At 44.9% G+C, this 20,592-nt stretch overlaps 1 protein-coding gene and 2 pseudogenes across 1 annotated transcript; 1 reads left to right on the forward strand and 2 right to left on the reverse strand.

Moving 5' to 3' along the window:
• Positions 1 to 3,997: 3,997 nt before the first annotated feature.
• LOC133072955 (asparagine synthetase domain-containing protein 1-like) lies at positions 3,998 to 6,871 on the reverse strand (annotated as a pseudogene).
• A 74-nt stretch (positions 6,872 to 6,945) lies between these two features.
• On the reverse strand, positions 6,946 to 7,202 carry LOC133073105 (ASNSD1 upstream open reading frame protein-like; annotated as a pseudogene).
• Positions 7,203 to 11,887: 4,685 nt separating this feature from the next.
• Positions 11,888 to 17,459, forward strand: LOC133072956 (GTPase IMAP family member 6-like). Its single transcript, XM_061166493.1, is given in 5 exon segments — positions 11,888 to 12,114; positions 13,643 to 13,727; positions 15,977 to 16,056; positions 16,058 to 16,452; positions 16,454 to 17,459. Coding segments are annotated over 5 exon segments (999 nt in total). The 5' UTR covers positions 11,888 to 11,952; the 3' UTR covers positions 16,731 to 17,459.
• The last annotated feature ends 3,133 nt before the right edge of the window (positions 17,460 to 20,592 follow it).

Consider the following 20,592-nt stretch of genomic DNA (forward strand, 5'->3'; position numbering starts at 1 on the left):
AACTGAACTGAACTGGTGACTCAGGGATAAAGAATCCGCCTGCCAATGCGGAAGACATGGATTCAATCCCTGGGTTCGGAAGATCCTCTGGAGAAGAAATAAAAACCCACTCCAGTGGTAAAGAAACTGCCTGCCAGTGCAGGAGACGTAAGACATGTGGGTTTGATCCCTGTGTTGGGAAGATCCACTGGTGGAGGGCACTGCAACCCACTCCAGTATTCTTGCCTGGAGAATCCCATGGACAGAGGAGTCTGGTGGGCTACATTCCATAGGGTTGCACAGAGTTGAATATGACTTAGCAAATAAACAACAGAATAAATAAATAAATAAATATATTCAGATTCTTTTCCATTATAGGTTATTATAAAATATTAAATGCAGTTTATTGTACTATACAGTAGGTCCTTGCTGTTTATCTGTTTAATACACAGTAGCTTGTATCTGCTAACCCCAAAGTCATATTTTATCCCTCCTCACTTCCTCTCCCCTTTAGTAACCATAAGTTTGTTTTCTATGTCTGTGAGTCTATTTATGTTTTGTAAGTAAGTTCATTTGTATTTTAGATTTCACATATAAGAGATATTGGTTAATATTCATTTTTCTCTGACTTACTTTACTTCATATGATAATTTCTAGCTTCATCCTTCTTTCTGAAAGTGACATTATTCTTTTCTACTGCTGAGTAATATTCCATTGTGTGTGTGTGCATATATATATATCACATTTTCTTTAACCATTCATCTGTTGATGAACATTTAGGTTGCTTCCATGTCTTGCCTATTGTAAATAATGCTGCTATGAACATAAGGATGCACGTATCTTTTTGATTTAGCATTTTTATCTTTTCAGATATATGCCCAGGAGAGGGATTGCTGGATCACATGACACATCTATTTTTAGTGTTCTGAGGAACCTCTATACTATTTTCCATTGAGGCTGTACCAATTTACATTCCCAACAACAGTGTAGGGCTTCCTTTGCTCCACACCCTCTCCAGCATTTGTCATTTGTAGACTTTGTGAAGATGGTGAAATGGCCCAAATTTTGCTCAGTATAGTATCTTCTATTTCTGCCACTGAGATCCACCCCCACCACAGCTTCAGGACCGAAACCCCCAGGGAGACTGAAGCCTCCCTGCTGACAGGGGTGTTCAGTTCAGTCGCTCTTTGCCTTTTCATATCGTTCACGGGATTCTCAAGGCAAGAATACTGAAGTGGTTTGCCATTCCCTTCTCCAGTGGCCCGTGTTTTGTCAGAACTCTTCAACATGACCAGTGCTTCTTGGGTGGCCCTACACAATGTGGCTTATTGTTTCACTGAGTTAGACAAGGTTGCGATTCATGTGATGAGTTTGGTTAGTTTTCTATGGTTGTGCTTTTCATCTGTCTGCCCTCTGATGGAGACGGCTAAGAGGCTTATGGAAGCTCCCTGATGGGAGAGACTGACTGTGGGGCAATCTGGGTCTTTTTCTTATGGGCCAGCCGACACCCTCCCACATCCTTATGGCATCCCCTCAGGGTTATTCTCAGTTGAAGAGATTCCTCTCTTCCAAGATGGTCCCCCTACTCCCAGGGCACTCACATTTTAGGACTGGTCCCTGCAGAGGCACAGGGACCCCAGTTTGGGACCAGTCTGCCCCCGCCCTCCGAGCTACAGCGCCAGGTGATGCGGCTGCGCCCTTGTTGTGACTCATCACAGCCCAGCGTCTCCTTCCGCCCCGTCCTACGTCCTTCGGGGTCACATAGGTTTCCATTCCAAGAGCTCTCCTAAAGAAAGTTCATGCCTGCAGCATTTTTATCTCAGAATCTGCTCCTGGTGAACTCAGCCAGTGACACCCGTCCAAACACACGGTGTGATCTTCCTCCCCCAGTTGAGCGGGAAGCAGGGAAGAACTGGGGCGGTGGGGCCCTCTTAGCATCCTGAGGACCCTATTGTGGACTCTGTGGTGGAATGTAGGACTCGGGGCATTTTCTGGTGACTGCATCCTTTGAGATTATTTTAGTCCTTCTGGAAGCTGGCTATCCTTACAAGTGTACTTTCATACTTCATAACCAACGTCCCTGTCTAGTATACAAAACCAAAGTTACAGAGGACTTTAAAAAAAATCAGCATTGAATTAAATGCATTAGTATACCTAGGAAGGTGTACCGAAAGTTTCATGGTAGTTTTCTTTCCAGGCATGTTGCATTTTCTTTTCTTTTTTTTGGTTCTGTGTGCATGTGTGTTCATCAGTCACTTTCTTCTTTTTGTTTTTAATCTTAAGTGTTTGTGAAATGTAGTATTAATAGAGGAAAGTGCTCATATAAGTTTATAGCACACTAAATTTTCAGTTGTCACAAACTGAACACACCCAAGTAACGAGCACTCAACTCAAGACACGGAATGTTGTTGGCAAACCAAAACCCCTTATGCCCTCTACGTGTGACCTCTCACTGAATTTGTGATAGCATAGGTTAACTTTAGCTATTTTTCTACTTTATAGCAATAAAATCATGCATGAGGTATTCTGTTGTATCTGGCTTTTTTGCTTACCATTGTATTTTGAGATGTATCCATGTTGTTACGTGTAGCAATAAGTTGTGTATTTTCACTGCTGTGTACTATTTCATTGTATGACTATAAGCCAACATATTTAATTTGTAATATGAAGATATTTATATAGTTAACCCCATTAATTTGGACCATACCGTTTTGCTTTTTCATTTTAAAATCACTTTTTTCCCCAGATGTTTTACTTCTCAGGTTTTATTGGGGTAAAATTGGCAAATTATAATTGTATATCTTTAACGTATATACAACTTAATAGTTTGGTATGTGCATTGTGAAATAGTCACCACAAGCTAATTAACATATCCATCACCTCACATAGTTACCATTTTCCTTCCTTCCTTTCTTTTCTTGGGGTGAGAGCATTGACCCTATGTCCAGTGGTTTGCTATTCTGGGTATCCTGCCATAAATACTGTGGCCATTACCTTTGGTTGGCAAGCACACATTTCTGTTGGCTATGCACCTTGTGGTAGAATGGTGAAGGTGAACTATGTGTAATATTCAGGTTTCTGAGATACTCCACAGTGTTTTCCAAAGTGGTTCTATTAATATTTATTGTTGTTCAGTCCCTTGGTTGTGTCTGACTCTTTGCGACCCATGGACTGCAGCACACAAGGCTTCCCTGTCGATCACCAACTCCCAGAGCTTGCTCAGACTCATGTCCATTGAGTCGGTGATGCCATCCAACCATCTCGTTTTTTGTTGTCCCCTTCTCCTGCTGCCTTCAATCTTTCCCAGCATCAGGGTCTTTTCCAATGAGTCAGTTCTATTCATCAGGTGGCCAAAGTATTGAAGCTTCAGCTTCAACATCAGTCCTTCTAATGAATATTCAGGGTTGATTTCCTTTAGGATGGACTGATTTGATCTCCTTGCAGTCCAAGGGACTCTCAAGCATCTTATCCAACACCACAATTCAAAAGCATCAACTCTTTGGCGTTCAGCCTTCTTTATGGTCCAACTCTCACATCCATACATGACTACTGGAAAAACCATAGCTTTCACTAGACAGACCTTTGTTGGCAAAGTAATATCTCTGCTTTTTAACACACTGTCTAGGTTTGTCAAAGCTTTTCTTACAAGGAGCAGGCATCTTTTAATTTCATGGCTGCAGTCATCATCTGCAGTGATTTTGGAGACCAAAAAAGAAAGTCTGTCACTGTTTCCATTGTTTCCTCATCTATTTGCCATGAAGTGATAGGACTGGATGTCATGATCTTTGTTTTTTGAATGTTGAGTTTTAAGTCAGCTTTTTCACTCTCCTCTTTCACTTTCATCAAGAGGCTCTTTAGCTCCTCTTCACTTTCTGCCATAAGTGTGGTGTCATCTGTATATCTGAGGTTACTAATATTTCTACCAGCAATCTTTTTTTTAAACTGAAAGCAGCAGAGTATTTTATTTTATTTTTTAAAAAAACCATCATTCAGTAAATGTTATTACACTATAAAACATCTAGTTTACAACTGAAAGGTTTTCTAAAGAGATGGTTTGGAGCCTTCCACATTTATCATATGCCTTTTCATTATTCTTGCAATTCTGGATCCAAATTGCGTGGCCCGCTTTGGCAGAAGAACAGAGGCTGTTTGACCAAGTTCCACTGCTGCAAGACACAAAATTAGTTTTTCACCAATTCCACAGGGTAAAGTCAAGTTTGCCTTTTCCCAGACTGGTAGGGAATTTAGAAAGGAGACAATATTTTAATCCAGGAAAGGAAATCTTGCTTCTTTTCCATGATCACTGATATGTCTATCATCATGATTAAGATTTCTAGAAGAAATTCGACCTAGTTCCGTTTCAATTCCTTATTCAGTCTCCCCAGCCCATGTGTCAGGAAGTGGACCCAATGACAAGAAGAACCTGCAAGCTGCTCATCAGAACCAACTCTGGTAAGAACCACCTTTGCACTGCTCTGATACGGTTTTTCTCCATCTTGGGTCACTAACCAACCAGCTTCTCTGGAAGCAAACCAGACTGCACAGCCAATGCTATCATCTAGGACTTTATCCAAGGGCTGGATTAAGTGTGATATTTGAGTTCTTCCTAATCTTTGCAGTTCTTCTAGAGAAACATTAATTTCAACAAAATTCCAAATCCCCAAAGGATTGGCAGCTTGCAGTTCCTTCAGTCCTGCTCTTCCTGTGACTCGACCTGGTACATTGAACTGTTCACTGTGTCTAGCAGCAGCAGCAGTAATAGTTTTGGAGAATTCTTCAGAGGGTATTTCACAATGATTTTTCTGTTTTCTCCCTTTTTTGTTAAAATTAACTGGTATGGTCTTTTCTTTAGTCATGAAAGCCACATTAAGAAGATCAGTTGGTTCATCTAAAGGAATATGATGGTCAGCAAGGGCTGCGATGACCATGGAATCAATCCCTCCAGAAAACAGAATTGCAACATTCACTTTCCTATTACTAGTTTTCAAAACTTCGCTTGGTTTCAGGCTTTCATCCCTAGGTAAACACAATACACGTCTCTTGACTGCGATACTCAGGACACCAGTGAACTGCTGAACTACTTCCTTCGTGTATCCATCAGTAAGAAAGACCTGAAGGGTCTCTTGTCAGTGGACTCCTGGAACTGCTGCTGCAATGGGTCTCAAATGCAGCTTGTGGCAATGCCATATTTAAAGGGACAACAGGTGCTTTAAGATACAGTTTGGCTTCATTTGCTGCCACCAAGACAAATGTTGGCAAGTCTGCTGAAATCCCAGTCAGGCTATTAACACATTCTCTGACATTCCAAGCCCCCTCCCCCCCCCCCCCCCCCCGCCAGAATTGTATTCCCAAGGATACAACTTTAAAACGACAGATTTGGAAATGGAAACAGACTTGAGATCAATTCTGAAAATTCCAGATGCTGGAACTTCCTGCCACTGATCGGCCACTCCAGAGGCTTGGGCGCCAACTGAAGAGAGGCAGAAACTCTTGCCCAAGTTACTAAAATGCCAAAGCAAGCTACGATGACCAAAAAAGTCCCTCAGTTCAGTTCAGTTCAGCTCAGTCACTCAGTCGTGTCCGACTCTTTGCGACCCCATGAATGGCAGCACTCCAGGCCTCCCTGTCCATCACCAACTCCTGGAGTTTACTCAAACTCACGCCCATCAAGTCGGTGATGCCATCCAGCCATCTCATCCTCTGTTGTCCCCTTCTCCTGCCCCCAATCCCTCCCAACATCAGGATCTTTTCCAATGAGTCAACTCTTAAAGTATTGGAGTTTCAGCTTCAGCATCAGTCTTTCCAATGAGCACCCAGGACTGATCTCCTTTAGGATGGACTGGTTGGATCTCCTTGCAGTCCAAGGGACTCTCAACAGTCTTCTCCAACACCACAGTTCAAAAGCATCAATTTTTCGGCGCTCAGCATTCTTCACAGTCCAACTCTCACATCCATACATGACCACTGGAAAAACCATAGCCTTGACTAGATGAACCTTTGTTGGCTAAGTAATGTCTCTGCTTTTTAATATACTATCTAGGTTGGTCATAACTTTCCTTCCAAGGAGTAAGCGTCTTCTAATTTCATGGCTGCAATCACCATCTGCAGTGATTTTGGAGCCCAGAAAAATAAAGTCTGACACTGCTTCCACTGTTTCCCCATCTATTTGCCATGAAGTGATGGGACCAGATGCCGTGATCTTAGTTTTCTGAATGTTGAGCTTTAAGCCAACTTTTTCACTCTCCTCTTTCACTTTCATCAAGAGGCTTTTTAGTTCCTCTTCACTTTCTGCCATAAGGGTGGTATCATCTGCATATCTGAGGTTATTGATATTTCTCCCGGCAATCTTGATTCCAGCTTGTTCCTCTTCCAGCCTAGCGTTTCTCATGATGTACTCTGCATGTAAGTTAAATAAGCAGGGTGACAATGTACAGCCTTGATGTACTCCTTTTCCTATTTGGAACCAGTCTGTTGTTCCATGTCCAGTCCTAACTATCCCATAAAGAAAGGCTAGATGCTTGATAATATATAAAAGACCAAGGATCTTGGGCTTTTGAGAAGAGTGACAAAATATCAGATTTATTCTTACAAGAGGAAAGATAATGAAACATGATTTGAGTATCATTCTCTTCTGCTTGGACCTTGATCCCACTAAAGACTTCTCCATTCCATAGGAATACATTGCCTCTTTCATCTTCCACAGGCTGGGCAGTCAACACATCTCTTAAGTGAAGGACATGCCCAGAGAATAAACACTGGTAGTTAACATTGGATCTTAACAACTGTTTACTACTATTGGGCCCCCGTTATTTAAGATTACACAGTAAATCCTCTTTGAAAGCTTTGCAAAATGCTCAACAGAAAAGCTTACTGCACAACAAATGCCACACATTGCTATCTAAAGTCAAGTTGGTTATTTCTTGATTTTGGTCTACTCTTAGTTTTCTATTTCTTGATATTCTTTCCTTAGCTCATCCAATATATTTTTGCTTTCAGAAAACATTTCTATTCGGTCTGCAAGAAAGAATATGTTGCTGTTCTGTTGCTGCCTATACACTTTCCTGTTCTTCTTAAGGTTAAAAAGTTCATCCACAACAACTTTTTGTTCTTTAGTCTTTGTTGAGCTCTTCCTTGTGCACGGTCAAGCTCTCAGCAGGGACCAGCCCAGCGCGGTCCTCAGGTTGTTCACCCCGGTCCTCAGGTTGCTCACCCTGGCTGGGCATCTCAGCAGAGAACCAAATATTCTCCCAGCAATCTTGATTCCAGCTTATGCTACATCCAGCCTGGCATTTCACATGATGTACTCCAAAAATAAGTTAAATAAACAAGGTGACAATATACAGCCTTGACATACTCCTGTCCCAATTTGGAACCAGTCTGGAACCAGTCTGTTGTTTCATGTCTAGTTCTAACTGTTGCTTTTTGCCCTGCATACTAATTTCTCAGGCAGCAGATAAGGTGATCTGGTATACCCATCTCTTTAAGAATTTCCCACAGTTTGTTGTGATCCATGCAACAGTCAAAGGCTTTAGTGTAGTCAATGAAGCAGAAGTAGATGTTTTTCTGGAATTCTCTTGCTTTTCCTGTGATCCAACGTATGTTGGCAATTTGATCTCTGGTTCCTCTGCCTTTTCTAAATCCAGTTTGAACATCTGAAAATTCTCTAGTTAATGTATATTTTCACGAAACATGGGAGAGTTCAGTTTGCTTCATAGTCTCAGAAGTTTCTCAGAGTTTTCTCTGTTATATTTTTAACACAATTTTAAAATTATTCTTGGGCTTTTAATTTTATTTTATTTTGTATTGCTGTTGTTTCAAAAATTACAAGTTATGTGTACTTGGATATTGTTTGTAAGACAATTTTTATGATTTTTTAATAATTTTGCATCCATCAGTTTACTAAATTCTATTGTTTGCATAGTTTATTAGTTTATTCTCTTGATTTTTCCAAGATATATAATCAAAGCATCTACAAATAATGATAATTTCGCATCCTTCTTCGCATTTTTATACAAGCAGCTTCTTTGTGTTTTATGGTTTCAGTGTATATTTCCTCTAGAAAAAGGTTTAAAATAGTGTTAATAGTGAACATTTTAATCTTCCAAAGCACCACTAAACCTCCAAAATCTTTATTGAAATCTTTTTATTAATAGAATACACTCCCTGAAAAATCTTTTAGTAATAGATCTTTGCAGCAGTTCCAGAGAATAAAGGCGGGAATGAAGCATTCAAGTAAAAAAAAGATGTTCTTGAAGACCAGAGCATCAAAGAAAAGAAAATCTTAGGATAACACAAGGTGGAAAAGGTCAGAAGTGACCAGACATGGCCAGTAACACTTAAAGGGGGAAAAAGAGGAGGAAAAGGAAACAAAATGAAACATTGTGATGCCCACAGCCCAGGAACACAGATCCACTGAAAGAGTGAGATTCAATCCCCAAGTAATGCTTCCCTCCTCACTCCTTCCCACATCACAGGACACAGGATGAAAACAGTGAATAAAGAGGAGTGAACAGCACGATACAACTTCTATTTAAGAAGGGGTTTTAGGGAAACCCACAGACAACTGGGGAGACAAACAAGGGCATCAGAGGAGAATGAAGCTCCAGCAGACATTAAACACAGCCCAGCTCCCAGCCAGGTCAACATAAAATCTCACACCACAGGCTTATTCACCTTAATTCCTTATATCAGATATTATCATGTCGGACTTTCAACAACATTGCAGGATGTGCTAAAGGCAGGAGAAAACACAGAAAGCAAAGCTTAGACCCAGACTCTGATGTGACACAGATCTTGGAATGTTCAGGCACGGAATGTGTGTGGATATACATAAATATTGAGAGACACTAATTGTAAAGAATTGACTGGTGTGGGGCTCATGGGATTATGGAGGTGACAAGTCTCGGGATCTAGGGTCAGTAAACTGGCGACCCTGGAGCCAATGGAGCGGCTGAAGGAGGAGCTGGGGGAGGGAGAGAGTCAGGGAGTAAGCGTCATGATGGAGAAGACAGAGGATGTCTGGAGGAAGGGGAATTCTCAAAAAGGGAGGAAATCAATAAAAAACTCACTCTGCTGGCAGCACGTTTTCTGAAAGATCTGCTGCTTTGGTTTAAGCCTCTGAGTTCCACTTGTCCTAATGCAGGATAAAAGTAATAACAACACTCGTGTTCCTGTTTCCCCTGTTGATATTACCAGTGAAGTCACTCAGTTGTGTCCCACACCTGCAACCCCATGGACTGCAGCCTGCCGGGGTCCTCTGTGCTGGGGTTTTCCAGGTGAGAACACTGGAGGGGGTCGCCACCAGGCCTGCAGACAAGAGCAGCCCACAGAGCTTTCTGTCTGGGGTGGGGGGCCTGGCTGGGGGACTCCCCCACTTTCTCTTGCCTCTTCTCGTGGCTGACAGCTGCACTCTTTTTTTTTTTTTTCATTTATTTTTATTAGTTGGAAGCTAATTACTTTACAATATTGTAGTGGTTTTTGCCATACATTGACATGAATCAGCCATGGATTTATATGTGTTTCCCATCCCGACCCCCCTCCCCCATGCCTCCCTCCCCATCCCATCCCTCTGGGTCTTCCCAGTGCACCAGCCCTGAGCACTTGTCTCATGCATCCAACCTGGGCTGGTGATCTGTTTCACCCTTGATAGTATACTTGTTTCAATACTATTCTCTCAGACCATCCCACCCTCACCTTCTCCCACAGAGTCCCAAAGTCTGTTTTGTACATCTGTGTCTCTTATCCTGTTTTGCATATATGGTTATTGTTACCATCTTTTAAAATTCCATATATATGCATTAGTATACTGTATTGGTCTTTATCTTTCTGTCTTACTTCACTCTGTACAATGGGCTCCAGTTTCATCCATCTCATTAGAAATGACTCAAATGAATTATCTTTAATGGCTGAGTAATATTCCATGGTGTATATGTACAATAGCTTCCTTATCCATTCATCTGCTGATGGGCATATAGGTTGCTTCCATGTCCTGGCTTTTATAAACAGTGCTGCGATGAACATTGGGGTGCACGTGTCTCTTTCAGATCTGGTTTCCTTGGTGTGTATGCCCAGGAGTGGGATTGCTGGGTCATATGGCAGTTCTATTTCCAGGTTTTTAAGGAATCTCCACACTCTTCTCCACAGTGGCTGTACTAGTTTGCATTCCCACCAACAGTGTAAGAGGGTTCCCTTTTCTCCACACCCTCTCCAGCATTTATTGCTTGTAGACTTTTGGATAGCAGCCATCCTGACTGGTGTGTAATGGTACCTCATTGTGGTTTTGATTTGCATTTCTCTGATAATGAGTGATGTTGAGCATCTTTTCATGTGTTTGTTAGCCATCTGTATGTCTTCTTTGGAGAAATGTCTTTGGTCCATTTTTTGACTGGGTCATTTATTTTTCTGGAATTGAGCTTCAGGAGTTGCTTGTATATTTTTGAGATTAATCCTTTGTCTGTTGCTTCATTTGCTATTATTTTCTCCCATTCTGAAGGATGTCTTTTCACCTTGCTTATAGTTTCATACATCATGACCAAGTGGACTTTATCCCATGAATGCAAGGATTCTTTAATATCCACAAATCAATCAATGTAATACACCACATTAACAAATTGAAAGATAAAATCCACATGATTATCTCAATAGATGCGGGAAAAGCCTTTGACAAAATTCAACATCCATTTATGATAAAAACTCTCCAGAAAGCAGGCATAGAAGGAACATACCTCAACATAATAAAATCTATATATGACAAACCCACAGCAAGCATTATCCTCAATGGTGAAAAATTGAAAGCATTTCCCCTAAAGTTAGGAACAAGACAAGGGTGCCCACTCTCATCACTACTATTCAACATAGTTTTGGAAGTGTTGGCCACAGCAATCAGAGCAGAAAAAGAAATAAAAAGAATCCACATTGGAAAAGAAGAAGTAAAACTCTCACTGTTTGCAGACGACGTGATCCTCTACATAGAAAACCCTAAAGACTCTACCAGAAAATTACTAGAGCTAATCAATGAGTACATTAATGTTGCAGGATATAAAATTAACACACAGAAATCCCTTGCATTCCTATACGCTAACAATGAGAAAACTGAAAGAGAAATTAAGGAAACAATACCATTCACCATTGCAACAAAAAGAATAAAATACCTAAGAGTATATCTACCTAAAGAAATGAAAGACCTATATATAGAAAACTATAAAACACTGATGAAAGAAATCAAAGAGGACACAAATAGATGGAGAAATATACCATGTACATGGATTGGAAGAATCAATATAGTGAAAATGAGTATATGACCCAAAGCAATCTATAGATTCAATGCAATCCCTATCAAGCTACCAATGGTATTTTTCACAGAACTAGAACAAATAATTTCACAATTTGTATGGAAATACAAAAAACCTCAAATAGTCAAAGCAATCTTGAGAAAGAAGAATGGAACTGGAGGAATCAACCTGCCTGACTTCAGGCTCTACTACAAAGCCACAGTCATCAGGACAGTATGGTAGTGGCACAAAGACAGAAATATAGATCAATGAAACAGAATAGAAAGCCCAGAGATAAATCCACGAACTTATGGACACCTTATCTTCGACAAAGGAGGCAAGAATATACAATGGAAAAAAGACAACCTCTTTAACAAGTGGTGCTGGGAAAACTGGTCCACCACTTGTAAAAGAATGAAACTAGAACACTTTCTAACACCATACACAAAAATAAATTCAAACTGAATTAAAGATCTATATAAGACCAGAAACTATAAAACTCCTAGAGGAGAACATAGGCAAAACACTCTCTGACATAAATCACAGCAGGATCCTGTATGACCCACCTCCCAGAATATTGGAAATAAAAGCAAAAATAAACAAATGGGACCTAATTAAACTTAAAAGCTTTTGCACAGCTGCGCTCTTAAACACAGCTCTTGAGCTGAGCTCTGGATCACGTATTACTAAAAACATATCCGCCATGTCCTCTGTTCGTGTGTACATCTGGGGCAGTGTCACTGACGTCCTCCATTCAGCCTGCAGTGTGTTAGCTCTCAGAGGAGACACAGAGCATTCAGGCGAGCACACGGCCCCAGGAGACACCAGACACGGGTGTTCCTCCTGCCTCACGGACGATGGGGCCGTAAGTCCAGGGCTGTGGTGAGCATGCCTGTGTGTGGGCATCTGTGTGTGTGTGCTGGGCTTGAGAGTGTGTTGTGGGGGTACTGTGCACAGTGTGTGTGTGTATGTGTTTGTATGTATACGTGTGTGTTGTGTTGGTGTGTATCTCTGTGTTATGTGTGTTTATTTGTGTATAGATGAGTATATGTGTATTACATTTATATGCGTTCTATGTATATTTATATGTGTGTGTGTATGTTTGTGTGTGTGAGTGGTGTGTTGTGTGTGTGTATCTTTGTATGTTTGTGTTGTGAATATATGTGTGTGAGTGGTCTCTGTGTCTTATGTTTGTGTTTGTGTGCTGTGTATGTATGTTCATATGTTTGTGAGTAAATGTGTGTTCATGTGTGTTGTATGTGTGTGCTATGTTTGTACTTTTGTACGTGTATGTGTGTAAGTAGTGAATGTGTTGTGTTTGTGTGTATATTTTGTTTGTATGTTTGTGTGTGTGTGTGAGTTGTGTATGTGTTGTGTTTGTGTGTATATTGTTTGTATGTTTGCATGTTTGTGAGTGTGTGTGTGTGAGTGTATGTGTGAGAGTGTCTGTGAGTGCCCCTGTTTCAGGAGCAATGGGAGGAGCCAGGGGAGTCAGGAGGACCTTGCAGCCTTTGGGCTCTGCCTGGAGCTCCCTGCTTACCCTCGGGCAGGACACTCTGAGTCTCACTTTTCTCCTGGGAAACCTCACAAGGTGACAGATCTGCTCCATGTTGAGACAAACACTGTGGCACGTGGCACACGTGTGGTGATGCTCTGTTGGGCAGGGTTTGGGGTGAGGCGGCCGGGGGCTGGGCAGTCAGCTCTCTGGGCCTGAGAGTGGGTGACAGGAGTTCCTGGTGGGCGACAATGCCCTCCTTGGCAAAGAGGACTGGGAATTGCTCTAGAAAACGTAGTAAAATGTCCTGGAATCTTCCAGGGGGACAAGATCTCAGGAATGTGTAGTTTGGACTTAGCATCCACATCTCTGGGGACACAGAGGCCCCAGCAGTGTGACCACCTGAGTCGCTGGCCTGGAGCTGAGTGCCGAGGACCCGGGGCTCCCAGCAGGACTGGACCACACGTGGAGAGGGAGCCTGTGCATGTCTGCTGCCCTCCTCACCTCTCAGCACTCAGCCTTTGTGGCCCCCACTGCCAGGCTCCCCCCACAGATTGTTCTGGCCCCATGAGCCCCTCACCAGGCCCTCCAGCAACATCCTGCTCACATCTACCTGGCACCCTGGCCACTGCTCCCAGGACAGTGTCTGTCAAGATGCATCTCTGGTCATTTCTGCCCATCACAGAATCCCCCCTCCCAAGTGGAGACCACGTGCAGGGGAAGGAAGGGGGAAACAGGGTCCCTAAAGGAGGTAGCGGGTGTCTCAGATGCTCCCTCACTCTGTCCCATGCCAACAAACCGATGCAAACAGCTTCCATGGGTTAGAGAAAGGCAAAAGTCAGGAGCCCCTGAAAGCTCAGAGGAAATATCAGTAAGACACATTATGGTTTCTTTCTAGATGGAGGAAGAAGAATTCGAAATCCTTCTCCTGGAGGAACCTGAAGAAGGCGCATCCCAGGATCCTTCTCCAGGTGGGTCAGGAGGTATGGCAACTTTCTAGCCGACATGGACCTGAGAGAGGAGGGGCCGGGGCCTGAGGGGCAGGAGGTGTGCTGGGAGGGGCAGCGGGAGTCCCCCCATCAGAGATTCGTCCACCGGAGTGGCCATCATGGGGCATTTGGGTTGGGCCTCCCTTCACCTCAGCCAGACAGAAGGGAAGGGCCCCTGATGGTGCCATGGGTCAAAGCAGACATCAGACCACAGCCACTGCCCCTTCACTGAGTGTCAGGAAGTATGTGCTCGTGGGTGTGACAGACGACTCGCCCCAGGCCCCTGGTGGGTGTTGCCCTGGCTCTGCTGTGAGACTCTCAGGACCGCGGGGGCTGCAAAGCACTAGTGAACACATAGCATGCAATCAAGGGCCTGCAGGTCTGGGCTCTGTCTTCCCAAGGGGCTCCCTCCCCCCCAAAAGCTGTTTCACGGAGACAGAACTTAGGAATTTAGGAATGTTAGAAATCCATCACTTTCCTGGAAAAGGAATTGATTGGCAATTTATTATGCATTTCCACGCAACTATGTTTTATTAGATGAACTTCAGTGGCCTGAACCATTGGGAGAAAGTCATAATATTAAACTGCATAGGAAAGCGATAATCCCAGTGTTCACACCTGATTTACCTTTTTTGCAGCAATCGGGGTTAAGTATTACTTTAAAATTTCGCTTCTGAGCTCAGTGTATTTGACTTTTAAGTCCAAAGGCATGGCATGAGTGTCTCCAGGCTTGCCCAGATGGGAGATCACTGTCTTCCTCTAGCTATGCATCTGAGAGTACAGACGGAATTGCCCTTCCCTGCTTCTGTGGAACTCCCAGTCATTCACACAGGTCACCTGCAGAAGCTAGAAGGAGCCCATATCTTCCAGTCAGAGTTGGTGGGTGGGTCAGTCCACCAAGGCAGAAAGGCAGGAGAAACACAGCCCTGCTGGGGAGAGATGGAAGAAGATGGTGTCAGTCCTGGCCTCAAGAGGCTGAGGGCTCTGCACTGAGACACAGCAATGTCTTCCCTGGGAACAGGCTAGAATCAGCTAGGGTTTGGTGCTTCTCTATGTGCTTTGGGTCCTGGGACCTGCAAGGCTAGGAGAAGGGAATTCCCTTCGTGCCCTCCAGCCGTGGTCATTTCTAAAATCTGGACGTGGAGTCCTCAGTGTTAGATGGACATGAAACATCTACTCACAGCTGATGGTTCTGATATTCTCCTGGGTGAGGGTGTCCAGCCCAAACTTCAACAGTGGAGCTTAGGACTGGGACCCCAGTGTGAGCTGTGCTGTGGAGCTGGGGGTCTGGCTGAAAGGACCCAACCCTCACAACACTCCTTGTTGGGCAAAGTGAAGGTAATGTGGTGTGTTCGATCACGGGAGGGAGAGGACAGACAGAGGCCGTGTGCTTCCAACTTCACCCTCTTCCTGGGAAGGTCTCCAACCAGAGGGGCTCGAGAAAGCTCAGGCTTCCAGTTCATGAGGGGATGATCCCACCTGGTGGGAATAGGTGGCCTGAGAAGAAGTTTCAAAACAGAAGCATAAAATGTGGTGTTCTGCCATATGATCCTGCAATTCCACTTCTGGGGAAAATGCCCTATAGAGTTAAAACAGATAGTGAATATATGTGCTGCGAGGTGGATAGCAGCATTATTCACAATAGCAAAAAGTGGAAACAACCCCCAACTCCATATATATATGAATAAACACAATGTGGTCTACACCTACAGTGGAATATTACTCAGCCTTAAAAATGAAGGCAATCTGACACTTGCTCCAACATGAATGAACCTTGAACACAAAGTCAATAAGCCAGACACAGCAGGGCAAAAATTGCCTGATTCCAGTAATGTGTGGTCCTTAGAACAGTCAAACACATGGAGACAGAAAGAGCAGTGGATGTCAGGTGTTGGGGGAGGAAGGATGGGGAGTTAGTGTTTAATGGGGAGAGGGTGTCATTCGGGAAGATGGAAAGTTCTTGAGACGCTCAAATGATGGCTGCCCATCAGTGTGAATGTACCGAAGGCTACACCTAAACATGGTTCAAACAGTACATTTTATATTATGTATTTTGTACCTTATTTTTCCCAAAAAAAATTCAGAAAAGAGAAAAGGAAGGAAAGCATGTGAACCTAGGGCATATTGATGCAGACGCTGGTCTTCCTTTGTCCTGCCCCCACCCGGACCGTCTGACCCCTGGAGAGGCTAAAGCGGAGGACGGGCTCTAACCGCGGCCCCCCACCTTCTCTTGATGCTTCCAGGGCAGCGCGGGGATGAAGGGACCCCGCAGACGCTGAGGCTCATCCTGGTGGGAAAATCCGGGAGCGGGAAAAGCGCCACGGGGAAACAGCATCCTCGGGAGGAGAATGTTCGAGTCCAAGCTCAGCGCTCGCCCGGTGACCCAGGCCTTCCAGCAGGGGCGCCGCGCGTGGGCGGGGAGGGAGCTACAGGTCATCGACACCCCGGACATCCTGTCCCGCTGGGAGGCGCCGCAGGGGACCGCTCAGGGCGTTGGCGAGGCCGGCCCCCGCTCCCCTCCGGGGCCGCACAGGGTGCTCCTGGTGACACAACTCGGCCGGTTCACCGAGGAGGACCAGCAGGTGGCCAGGCGCCTCGAGGAGGTGTTCGGGGCGGGCATCCTGGCCCGCACCGTCCTGGTGTTCACGCGGAACGAAGACCTGGACGGCGGCTCGCTGAGGACATTCCTGCAGGAGACAGACAACCGAGCGCTGGCCAAGCTGCGGCTTCAACAACAAGGGGGACGGAGCCGAGCTGGAGGCCCAGCTGAGGGAGCTCATGCGGCACGTCGAGGGGGTCCTGTGGGAGCACGAGGGCAGCGCCTACAGCCTCCCGGCTGCCCCTCACCCCCGCGCCGCGCCCCGGGAGAGCTGGGGCCTCTGGCGGCCCGGCGCCGAGGAGGGGCGCGGGGACCAGGCCTGGCTGCGGGGCCTGCGCCGCATCCTGAAGGAGCCCGAGCAAGCTGGAGGCCAGCTCCCGCCGAGCGCGCCCATCTGAGGCACAGGCCTCCGCGGCTTCCTGCCTCCGGCTCCCAGGCCCCTCACTTGCCGGCTCCATCCCAGGGGTCCCTGCCCGCTCTTGACTCCAGGGCAGCATCTGGTCAGGCGGGAGGAGGTGGGTGGGCTCCTGAGTTCTCAGCTCCTTCATCACACCTTCCAGAACACAGGGGCCCTCCTGCTCTGCGCCCCCCGCCCATCCTCACGTGTCTCTGGCGTTCCCTCTCTGCAACAGAACTCTGAGAGAAGCCAAGCGTCCTGAGGCGGGCCTGTGCTCCTTTCTGCCTTGGAACCCCGGCAGCATCCCGGCCACTGGAGGCTCGGCTTATAACTCGATGCAGATCAGCGTGGAATGTGGACCGGGCAACTCTGCGTCTCTTGGGCTGTGTCCTTGCCCGTTAAGAGGGCAGGCACGATGGCTTTTAGGGCCCAGCGCCATGTGGGGCAGGACAGGCTCTGGGCTGGGGAGGAGAAGGCAACTAGAAATGGGGGAGGGCCACAAGGAGCTGCTCTTGATTCGCTCTTGAGAGAGGCCACCACCTGCAGCAAGGGAGCCCCATGGGATGGAGCAGGGCAGGGCAGGTGTGTCCAGGGGCCAGGTCTGCTCAGGAAACGGGCCTAGACCTGGCTGCAGGACACGGACCGCCCGGAGGTCCAAGTGGACTTGGGCAGCGGAGGCGCTCTTCCCAGGGAGGCTTGGACAAGGGAGGTCACACACCCGGCACCGCCCCTCTGATGCCCACTCTCCCGCATGGAGAGCAGAGGGGAGACTTCCAGCCCCGCTTCTGCCTGACCTGCAACCAGTCCCTTCTCCCCTGAGAGGGGGAGAAAGCAAGCGGAGTCTGGGCCTGTACGCAGGTTCCCCAACCAGGTGTTTGGGGGTGTAGAATGGAGGGAGGGAGGAAGAAAGGGAAGCTGCAAGGAAAGAAGCAGGAGACCACGTGAATGTCCTCGGGAGCAGCCTGCGGGCTTGGGAGAGTCCTGCAACTTCGGTGTCATCTCGCCCTCACCCAGAGGACCCTGAGAAAGCTGGAGCAGGTCTTTAGCTAAAAGTGTCTCGAGTCAGAACAGAGACACATCAGAGTATGCTTAAGATAGCCTTGTGCCGAACTATTTACTAAGTAGGTGATCCATCTCCTGCTGAACTGAAACATAGCAGTTATCATATGTTAAATTTTCATATTCCGTATGATTTCTGTGAGAATTTTTGCCTATTCTTGTCTTCCATCTTCTCAACTCCTATATGAATAAAGTATTGACTTGATTTGGCTTTGATTGTAATGTGAACTCTCCCCTCCACTCCCGATTTCCTCCCCAGTCACCAGCTTTGTATTTCTTTTGTTATTTTCAGGCATTTATTCTTCTGTGTGAAAATTAAAATTACTTGTTGAGTTTTCTAAAAAGAACATTGTTGTTGTTCCAGTTATAGTGATCTTAACTTTATGTATTGAATTTGGGAGAATTGGAAGCAAGATAAGTCAGACAGAGAAGGACAAGTACTGTGTAATATGTGGAATCTAAAAAGTCAAACCTGTTTAAAAAAGGAAGAGAATGGTGGTTACCAAGAAGTGGGGGCACAGGGGATAAGATTAATGGTGTTCCAGGGTGCAAACTTGTCACAAGCACTAAAAAGCCATAGAGGTCTAAAGTATAGTATATTGAATGTAGGCAATAATATTGTAGTATGAGTGTGTGATGTGCTAAAGATTGTTAAAACGGCAACCAAACTATGATATACCAGTCTACCAAAGTAACACTCAGCACACCTTAAATTTACACAATGTGAAAAGAACAAATTTAAAGTCACATTTAAAATCTGAAACATAAAAAAAAAAAGTGGGAGAATCTGTAATTCTTCCAGGATAAGTGAAATAAGGTGTTTCTAAGTGAATAGACCCATTACTTCATAGCCCCTGATTTAACAGCTAAATCATTCACATTTCCTTTAAGATAAGAAGATAAATATCTTTAACTTAGGTACTTTTGTTTTAACCCTGTTGGCTTAATTGATCTTATCCTAGAAAATACAAGTATTGACCAAATGACAAGCACTGTCACTCACAAAGGTGAAATGGCAAGTCACTCAAAACATGTCATTCATTAAAAATTTTAAAGGAATTGCTTAAAATTACATGGAATATGGGGTTTTCTCTCTTTTGTTACTAAAAGTCAAGGAAAATCCCTCCCATGACATTTCAGAAGGAGGGGGAGTTGTTGCTTCATACCATCACTCCCTGAGCATCAGAGAACAGGCAGGCACTGTCGGTTTATTCTGGAAAACCCATGGTCTGTGTACCAGAAAGAAAGAAGTCCTGTGGATGACATCATGGGTAGGGGAAGGAGAGGGGGTTGTCTTGGCCAAAGTTGTGAAAATAGTGACCTTGGGAATTCATTCTTCTCAAAAAAATCCCTACACTGGAGCAAAGCATGAAAGAGAGAGATCTGGAGAATCCAAAGTGATCAGTGAGTCCGTGGGCTGCTTCCTCCTTGGTGGGTCAGAGCAGTGGCTAAAAATCTCAGGAAGTTTTCCAGCTCTGAATTCTCCTGTAATAACTTTCATACACTCTGTAGAAAATTAAAAATCATGACAATTTTTAAACAAGTGTTGGAAGACACTGCAAGGTGACTGAGGACAAGGAGAGGCTGTAGGGAACCTGACGCCTCACTCAGGACCACGTGGCCATCACATGGTGGTTCCCCCGAGCACACGTCCCCATCCTGCTGATCCAGGGAGGTCACTCAAGCAGAAATTCACAGGGACCTGAGTGTAAGAGGATGGAGTTTGGGGGCCGCCAGAGAGGGTAGATGTTGATGGAGAACTCCCACAGAGCAGCATGGGTGGGAGCATGAGAAATTCTGCATAAAAACTCCCTTCAAGTCTTTGGATGAACCAGGAATTGTGGTCTCTAAAGGGTCCAATCACGATGGTGTGATCACTCACCTAGAGCCAGATATCCTGGAATGTGAAGTTAAGTGGGCCTTAGGAAACATCACTACAAACAAAGCTAGTGGAGGTGATGGAATTCCAGTTGAGCGATTTCAAATCCTGGAAGATGATGCTGTGAAAGTGATGCACTCAATATGCCAGCAAATTTGGAAAACTCAGCAGTGGCCACAGGACTGGAAAAGGTCAGTTTTCATTCCAATCCCAAAGAAAGGTAATGCCAAAGAATGCTCAAACTACCGCACAATTGCACTAATCTCACACGCTAGTAAAGTAATGCTCAAAATTCCCCAAGCCAGTCTTCAGTAATACGTGAATCATGAACTTCCAGATGTTCAAGCTGATTTTAGAAAAGGCAGAGGAACAAGAGATCAAATTGCCAACATTCGCTGGATCATTAAAAAAGCAAGAGAGTTCCAGAATGAGGTCTCTCTAGAGTGAGAAGTGTATGGCAAATCCACCCCAGCTCCTATGGCATGTGCTGCTAGTCATCAGCTCACTAGCATTTGTCCCCTCCGCATTACTAACAAAACTACAATTTTGCTTGTCACAGCAACAGAAAATTCAGTAAAATACTGAATTTTTTTGTACTGTGTTTCTTGTAGCTGGGGTAACCATATGGTGAAGAGGTGGTAGAAGAAGCCCTGTGGGTTGGCTTTGCTTTTGCAATAGAGTGCCATCCTGTCTTCCTTCTTGTGTCTGTGTTCTTTCTGCCTGCAATTCTGACAGGAGGCTGAAGCTGAAGCAGCCATCTTGCCACTCTGAGGACAAAAGTTACCAGAAATGGTGGGAAGAAAAAATCAAGTTCTTTGGATAGTTACATCAGCTCTGGAGTACCAGCCAGTAAACTCCTTGTATCAAAATTGAATTTTTGTTAAGCTACTTTGTTAAGTACTTTGTTAAGCTACTTTGGTGAAGC

Source organism: Dama dama, chromosome 18 (assembly GCF_033118175.1).
Source record: "Dama dama isolate Ldn47 chromosome 18, ASM3311817v1, whole genome shotgun sequence".
Lineage (NCBI taxonomy): Eukaryota > Metazoa > Chordata > Mammalia > Artiodactyla > Cervidae > Dama > Dama dama.